General features: G+C 43.1%; 1 protein-coding gene across 1 annotated transcript; it reads right to left on the bottom strand.

Moving 5' to 3' along the window:
- Positions 1 to 6,469: 6,469 nt before the first annotated feature.
- Positions 6,470 to 8,405, bottom strand: LOC141102882 (uncharacterized). The gene is made up of 2 exons (XM_073591914.1): positions 7,470 to 8,405; positions 6,470 to 6,769 (listed from the first exon to the last, which is right to left on the bottom strand). Exons 1-2 carry the CDS (start codon positions 8,355 to 8,357, stop codon positions 6,470 to 6,472), a joined length of 1,188 nt encoding a protein of 395 aa, XP_073448015.1. The 5' UTR covers positions 8,358 to 8,405.
- Positions 8,406 to 8,735: the final 330 nt, after the last annotated feature.

Genomic DNA, 8,735 nt, shown 5'->3' with positions numbered 1-8,735 from the left:
GGCTTAAGAGTGGAGAATGTAGTAATGTTAAATAGGGAATGTACAGTGCGGAGTGTATGGCGATGGGTAGTATGTGGAGGAGAGGAGTGCGGAGTGTATGTAGGTGGGTATAATGTGCATGTGAGGAGTGCGGAGTGTATGGCGATGGGTAGTATGTGGAGAAGAGGAGTGCGGAGTGTATGTAGGTGGGTATAATGTGCATGTGAGGAGTGCAGAGTGTATGGCGATGGGTAGTATGTGGAGGAGAGGAGTGCGGAGTGTATGTAGGTGGGTATAATGTGCATGTGAGGAGTGCGGAGTGTATGGCGATGGGTAGTATGTGGAGGAGAGGAGTGCGGAGTGTATGTAGGTGGGTATAATGTGCATGTGAGGAGTGCGGAGTGTATGGCGATGGGTAGTATGTGCAGAAGAGGAGTGCGGAGTGTATGTAGGTGGGTATAATGTGCATGTGAGGAGTGCGGAGTGTATGGCGATGGGTAGTATGTGCAGAAGAGGAGTGCGGAGTGTATGTAGGTGGGTATAATGTGCAGGTGAGGAGTGTGGAGTGTACAGCGGTGGGTAGTATGTGCAGGATGGTGTCAGTAGGGCAGTGGACGGTGTCACTAGTTCTTTATTTTTATTATTATTTTTATACAATTGTATTTTTTAAATTATTTTTTACAATTTACTTTTTTCTTTTTTGGTTTTCTCAATGAATAGTGGGGGGGGGGGGGGGGGGGGGTAGTGGACAGTGTCAGTAGAGTAGTGTGTCAGTAGTTTTTTGTTTTTATTATTATTTTTAAAAAATGTTTGCATTTTTTTTTATCAACTCTGTTGGGGGAAGGGGGGGGGGGGGGCTTTGGTGAGATATCAGGGGTCTAATCAGACCCCTGACATCTCCTCTTTGAGACAGGAAAAGGGACTGAGCACATTGATTCCCCAGTCCCTTTCTCAGCATTGAAGATGTATGGACAGAAGACAGCGGCTCCTGTCCATTTATAAACTGAGCAGAGTAACACACACCTCCCAACTTTTTTTAAATGGGAATGAGGGACACCTATCAGCAAAAGTATGCAGGCATAGGACACGCCCCCTTAAAGGAGAATCGTATAAAAAACAAGATTGGTTAAACCCACAAGTACTTTTTTACCATTACTATTCCTTTATATAGGCTTTCGGAATTTACAAATTCAGCAATTTAGAAATCTGATGAAAGGTTTAGTGAGTTAAAACACTTTTTGATAGATTAAAAAGTGCATTTTATATACAACTATATAGATCAGACCAAAATGAGGGACAAATGAGGAGGAATGAGGGACAGAGGGACATTGCTCCAAATCAGGGACAGTCCTTCAAAATCAGAGAGAGTTGAGCTATGGTAACACACAGGTTATTCTGCTCAGTTTTAACAGGACACAGGAGTCACTGTCTCGCTCACTGTGTCCAATTCAGAAAAGGAAGGAGCCGGTAAATGACCCATCCCTTCCTCCGCTCTCCATCCTGACAGATCCCTACAGCCGGCAGGAGAGGAGAGGAGAGGAGGGAAGCCGGCTGTGGGGGGCGAGGGAGGGCAGAGGAGGAGGACATGGAGCCGGAGATGAAGGGGGGGAGGTGAAGGACACAGAGGGGGGCTGGAGGAGGAGGATACAGGGAACAGTCGGGGATGATCGGTGTAGCAGGAGGGACAGCTGTGATCAACGATCTCCCTGTATAGCTTTTTAGCTGGCAGCCGCAGGAGGGAGAGAAGGAGAAGCGGATATCAGCTATACAGGCAGATCGGTGTTCACAGCTGTCCCTCCTGCTGCACCGATCATTCTCGACTGTGAACCAGGGGACCATCCAGGATCAGCCCTGCAGCCGGGATATCGGCAGCACTTGCGGGTGTTCGCTAGCCGCCCCCGAAATGCCGGAGGCTCCCGCACCTCGCGGGAGACTTGGGATGTCTGCATACACCGTTTAGGAGATATTCTCTAGCTCTGCAGCCAGTCACAGGCGCATGCGCCCTGCCCTCTGAGAGGACGACATACTGAGTATGAACATAAATCAAAAAAATTAAATTGTTACCATGGCTCTACCTCCAAAGAAAATAGATCTAGGGGGAATATATATTCCAGTACCATAGATCAGGGGTCTCCAAACTTTCTAAACAAAGGGTCAGTTTACTGTCCTCCAGACTTTACAGGGGCTGGACTGGCATAAATGGGATTGAAAATGCATCTTTGGTGTTAAGGGGGAGAAATAGTGCCTTATTGCTGGTGTCAGATGGGAGAAATAGTGCCCCATCATTGGTATCAGTGGGAGGAAGAATGCCCCATCATTGGTGTCAGTGTGAGGAAGAATGCCCATCATTGGTGTTAGTGTGAGGAAGAGTGCCCCATCATTGGTGTCGGTGTGAGGAAGAGTGCCCCATCATTGGTGTCAGTGTGAGAAAGAATGCCCATCATTGGTGTCAGTGTGAGGAAGAGTGCCCCATCATTGGTGTCAGTGGGAGGAATTAGTGCCCCATCGTTGGTATCAGTGGGATAATAAGTGCGCCATCGTTGGTGTCAGTGGGAATAATAGTGCCCCATTGCCGTGGTCAGTTTGTTAGGAAATTCAAAGTATAATAAACTTCACCTCCACCATAACAAAAAGTTAAAATATAACAACGTTGTCAAGGGACACAGGTAGCTACCACGGTCACTCATCGATCCACATGCATATAATGGATAATAATTATTTGGCATCCGATAAAGACCCAATTCTAGGAAATAGTTACGGGTCCTCAATAAGCAGTTCTGCTCTGAATAAAATCAATGTGACATTCCAGGGGTCAATCAAATTAACCCTGATATATAACCATATAAGTATGCAATGTGTGGCAGTCCTGGAATGGTCTCAGAATGCCTGTAAGAGACTATTTCCTAGAATTGTGTCTTCGTCTAATGCCAAATAATTATTTTCCATTATATGCATGCATGTGGATCGATGAGTGACTGTGGTAGCTACCTGTGTCCTTTGACCATGTTATCATATTTTAACTTTTTGTTATGGTGGAGGTGAAGTTTATTATACTTTGAAATTTCTAATAAAGCCTTTTGTATTTTTCCAATACTGGTTGATCCTCTTTGACAAATTTCTTGTGGACCTTTAGTCCATTTATTTATATACTGAGTATGCTATCCCTTCAAAGTGCCGTGCTGCGATTGTGGCTTCCATGTGCATGCACGGGATTGACGGCCACAGCCCATGAACCCGGAAGTAAGACCGCGTGAAGATAGAAGCCCTGTCAGCAGTGACAGTGCGCCACTGGGGGGGGCTTCATTTTGGGGTAAGTCTTTCATAATGTGCTAGTATGCAATGCATACTAGCACATTGTGACTTTGTCTTGCAGGGAGAAGATTTCATTTTTTTAAAATCAGCCTTTACTACCGCTTTAAGCGATAACTAAAGGCAAAACTTTTTTTTTTTTAAAGTTTTGGAAAGCGTGGACTGGACCTGTCAGGTTTTTATTGCTATCTGTGCCCATGTTAGTGAGATTCACCCTATTAGTCCTGTTTACCATTATCATCGAAAGTGAAGGTAAAAGAAAATTTTGGGTTGTCCCCAGAACAGGAATAAATGGAAAATCTCCCAACGAGAGCATTAGTTCTGGAGATCCTGATGACACCCCAGGATTCCCTCACTTTAGAGGGATTTCCTCTCACTTTCTTTTTTGGCTATGGGACAGAAAGTGAGGGAAAATCTCCTCAATGGGATGCAGATGGCAAAAATAAACCTGACGGGTTATTACCCTTCAAAATGAAAAAAAAAAAGTTTTGCCTTGAGATCTATTTTAAAGGCATATTTCACCTTTTGCAAACAATTAATAAATTCATCAACATCGAATACATTTTTTTTTAAATTATTTTTATTATTTTTCCACATGTGAGCTTGAAAAGCTTGAAACCACAATCAATGAATTGCATGCTCTATATACTTTGGTCTAAAGGGGATTTAGTATATATTTTCCCACTGCAAAAATTCAGATGGAAAAGCTTTAGTATAAAAAGATATACAGGACAAGTATCTTACCTCCCAACCATCCCAGGCTCCTGGCATCCTGGGGTCCAGACTGAGTTTTCCCCAGGGGGGAAGAGGATTTGGTCTGAGGTGGGGGATTGGGGGAAGGAGGATTTGTAACAGAAGGGGTATTTGATGTGGGAGGCATTTGTGCAGGGAAGGGGTGAGAGTGTGGAAAGTGATGTGCTGTGAGGGGTGAGCATGCAGATTAGTGCTGGATTTTATTTGTGGATAGGAGGAGAGTATTGCTTGCGGGGGGGGGGGGGGGGCTTTTGCACTCTCCTGACCCCCACACTGTGCGTTAACACCCCAGACTCAAATACTATTTTTTTTTTTTGTACTCCTGACCCGTAGTATGCATTATGCACTGCTGAGTCCTCCTTTCGGTCCATTACGTACACCTGACCCCTGCAGCACTCTGTGTGTTACATACTCCTGACCCTTGAACTCTTTGCATTGCACACCATGGACTAGGGTTGCCACCTCATCCCTTTAAAACTGAACACATATTAATTACACAGGTTCTGTGGCTGATTAAGGTAGTAATTAAACTCACTTGGTGCCTTATCTGCAATAATTTAGCCTCAGAACCTGTGTAATTCATATGTGTTCGGGTTTAGAGGGATGAGGTGGCAACCCTACCATGGACCCCTGAACTCTGCACTATGTGTTCCTAAACCTGGCACTGACTGCAACACGGTCACGTACCTTGGTTGGAGACCAAGCTAATAAGGCCTTCCCTTGCGGCTCTGGTCTAAGCACCCTTGAGTGTTCTGATAAAGACTGAAATGTTGTGGAGACTTCTCTTCCACCTCCTGCCCAACACTCCTGAAGGTGGAGACAGAGAGTGTAAGGGCAAAGAGTGGCATGAGTGTCATAGTAGCGGGTTGGTGATGTCCACTCCTCATAGTGACAGATCAGTTTAAATAGGCCACTGGGCACCAAGTGCGCACGCTAATTGGTATGCACACGTGTGTGTGTGTGTGCTTGCGCACGTACATGTGCGCAACAAACTGGTATGGTACATCTAACATTGCCCCTTTACGCGGAAAAATTAGCATGTTTGCAATGCGCACACGCATGAATATAAGCATGAGCACAAGCTTGCATTGGTTTTCTGGTGCTAGGAATCCGGTTTACCTTACAGAAGTGCGCATTCATGTGCTCTGGCGCACAGAGCGGTTGGTGCCCGGTATGGTAAAGAAGAGAAATAGTTAATTATGCAAGTGCAGGGTATCCGCGCTGGTTCCTGGAGGGACCTGCTCTGTCACTGGGAAAGAAGAGCCAGAGTCAATCTGGATTGGTGGAATGGGACACTGCTCTGTGGCATCTCCTTCAAAATGTTGCATCCTGAGCAGGTGTATGTAATGTGGGACCGGGAGGCATCTGTATGCCAGCTTCAGGTTATTATATAGAGACACTGGGGTGTACGACTCACTTCTAAGTCGGGGTACTGTCATAATATTGACATCACATGTATATGGCCCCATCTGGTCCTGGGCTTTAGCGAGCACGTACATCAGAGAGCCCAGGGGAAGAGAAAGAGTCTTAAACCCATCCCACTGTTAAGTTTGGCCACACCCACTGTTGACTACCCCGAAGTGCACATGTCACATTACTGCACTCCCTTGGGTGCCTGAGGAGCCTCAGTTGTTTTTTACAATTCAAGTAATAGCCCTAGCGCTGAGGAAGATTGTCCCCTCCGAGCCACCATAGTATAACTACACCCAATTTTTGCTGCAGCGACCTATGCGTGTCTCAGGCCTCTGTCTCTCTGAAGTGTCCCTCATTCTCAGGTTCTAAAGTTGGGAGGTATGAAATATTATCATAAACACTTTTGTCTTGGTTGCCAAAACTAAATCTAAACTAATGTGTTTGCATTGAAAAACATAGCAAAATGTATTTTGTCTAGGTTAATTTTAAGTGTACCTCTGTTGAATTAAAGCATTTATGAAGCTTACGTTTTTTTTGTTTTTTTTTAATAATAAGCATGTTGTACTTTCCTGCTCTGTGCAAAGTATTGCACAGAGTGGTCCTGAACCTTTTCTTCTGAGGTCCCTCTCCAGTGCTCCAAGCTCCTCCCTTTTCTCAGTACACCACCATAGAAAGCTGCTTCCTATGGTGCAACACCTACGGGCTCGCTCCTGAGCAAGGCTAAGTGCATCTATAGACACACACATCATAGCTCAACCCCACCCCCTGCTGTCTGGTCACAGGATTTGATTTACAGCAGTAGGAGCCAGTGTTGGGGGACAGAAAAAAAAGTAGCGAGAGTTTGAAAGAGATAACCTTAACAGGCAAATGAAGCCAGTGGGTATGTCAGCCAATTGTTATTAATTAAAGAAACTATTAAACTCTTGCATATGTTTAAAACACTGTTTTATTAACCCCAGCATTGGTTTTTTAAAAAGTGAAGTAAAATAATATATGCCATAAACTCATAAAACTTTTACAAGATCACACAGATCTTGGATGAGTTTCGATCTGCTTGACTATTTTCTTCTGAGTATTCATTCTCTATGCAGATGGGCTCAAATTCATGCTGTGGGTTATTCAAAGTCAGGCTTCTCGGATGGCATATGTTCGTTCTTTCATCTATGGCTCTTTCCATCTTCTGATGTAACATTCTTCTGGATTTAATGAGTTCCTCTGTTAGGAACAAAATGTCCTCCTCTTTTTTCACATTTTCCCTGTGAAGTTCTGCTATCTCCTCCTTTAAGTACTCGATGGTTGTCTCGGCTTCCCAAAGCTGAAGGGTAAACATAACATTACGTCTCATTAGGATGTAATAATGCATGCCTCTAGTGCAAAGCCTGAAAAGAGGTTACAATATTTTTACTACAACAGCAGGAAAAAAGAAGTGACATAAAGACAAAATATGGAACACATGCAAATAGCTGGTGTATAATAACATCTTTGACCTACTGTAACTGCAAACAAGGACTTATATACCGTATATATTTTCATCATTTCATATTCTAGTCATGTGGAATGAAAGCAAAAAATATATATCCTTTACCATGCGTAGGAAGCTTAACTACCCTGTCTGCTTAAGGTCATCCAACAATCAATCATAGTTGTAGTGTGGGTAGAGCCAGGAACCTAACTGAAGCACTTAGCCAATCTCAGTTGTAATTTGAGAGTTGGAGACCTCTGAAATGGAGTCCTAGAAAATTTTGATCAGTAGGGCCCATTTACCTCTATGCCAGATACTGCTACACTTACAAGACAGTATAAAAAGTAAACCTAATATGCAAAATGTTGTAATCCATAACAATTAATCAGGTTTCCGTTCACTGTAGTAAAAGATTTCTGAGTGACAGATTAGAGAACTCCGTACATCATATCTTGCCCTACTGAATGAGTTCCTGTGCTAGTAACCTTGGCTGATGCTAGCTGATGAATCTTGAATGACTGATGTGGATTATGGGATGATTTAGAACACTTACTCTGTGACCCAGTTTAATAGTGTCAGCTCTTAGTTCTTCCATTTGCTCCAGCTTGTAGTGACATTGAGTTAGAAGGTCGATCAGAAATAAATGATGGGCTTCTTCATCATTGTTGGTTTCTTCCACTGTAGACTCTGGGAACTTAGAATCACTTTCATCAGAGCTAGAAGAGGAGTCATTATTGCATTCCAATCCTGGTTTATCCAGAGCAAGTTGGTGACTGTTGTATTTCAGCTTCAGATCAAGTAGTCTGAGGTTCTTCAGAGTCTTTTTAAGTGGGAGATAAATTCGGGTATTACTATGTGATGGTTTCATCTCTTCTGGGAGATGTGAAATTGTATGATCAACATCCAACTGTGTATCATTTAAATGGGATGGAAGCTCTTCCTCGCAGTGAAGCTCTTCCTCGCACTGAAGCTCTTCCTTGCAGTGAAACTCTCCTCCACCGCCTGTCCAATATGTGGCAGTCTTTTCATTACACATTTTGGGTTCTTCAATGAAATGTTTTTGTTCCTCATCTTTCTTTTCTGTGTTCACATAGACATTTTCAGAAAAGACAAAGTCTTGCCCTGTAGTATCAAGATTCATCATCTCCCTCATCTTCAGTTCAAGTGAACTTTCAAATATTTGACTTCCTTCAGTCTGAAAACCTTGACTTTCAACCTCCTGGTCAGTAACTACTTCATCATCTCTTATGAAGAGTTGTGGGGGGCTGTGTCCATGTATTAACACATCCTCTTCCACATGACATTCTGTGCTCCCTTCCCACGGCACAACTGAGCTTTCCATCTTGGATAAAGTATGTTTCCTAACCTGAAAAACAAAAAAATATTTGTATATAAAAATGTACAGACATACTGTACTGTACACTGGGAAATGTGCAAGCATGCTTAAACTATGTTTGGTTTTATTATTATTGTTAGTGTCTTTTCATTCTTGCAGACCTTTAACCACTTCAGCCCCAGACCATTTGGCTGGCCAAAGACCAAAGTATTTTTTGCAATTCGGCACTACATCGTTTTAACTGACAATTGTGCGGTCATGCAACATGGCTCCAAAACAAAATTGACGTCCTTTTTTTTCTCACAAATAGAGATTTCTTTTGGTGGTATTTGATCACCTCCACGGTTTTTTTTTTTTGCGCTATAAACAAAAAAGAGCGACAATTTTGGAAAAAAAGCAATATTTTTTACTATAATAAATATCCCTAAAAATATATAAAAAAAACTATTTTGGGCCAGTTTAGGCCGATACGTATTCTTCTAC

The sequence above is a fragment of the Aquarana catesbeiana genome, linkage group LG07 (genome assembly GCF_042186555.1).
Source record: "Aquarana catesbeiana isolate 2022-GZ linkage group LG07, ASM4218655v1, whole genome shotgun sequence".
Taxonomy (NCBI): Eukaryota; Metazoa; Chordata; class Amphibia; order Anura; family Ranidae; genus Aquarana; species Aquarana catesbeiana.
The sequence above is the reverse complement of the archived record's forward strand: the minus strand, read 5'-3'. Positions and strand labels throughout refer to the sequence as shown.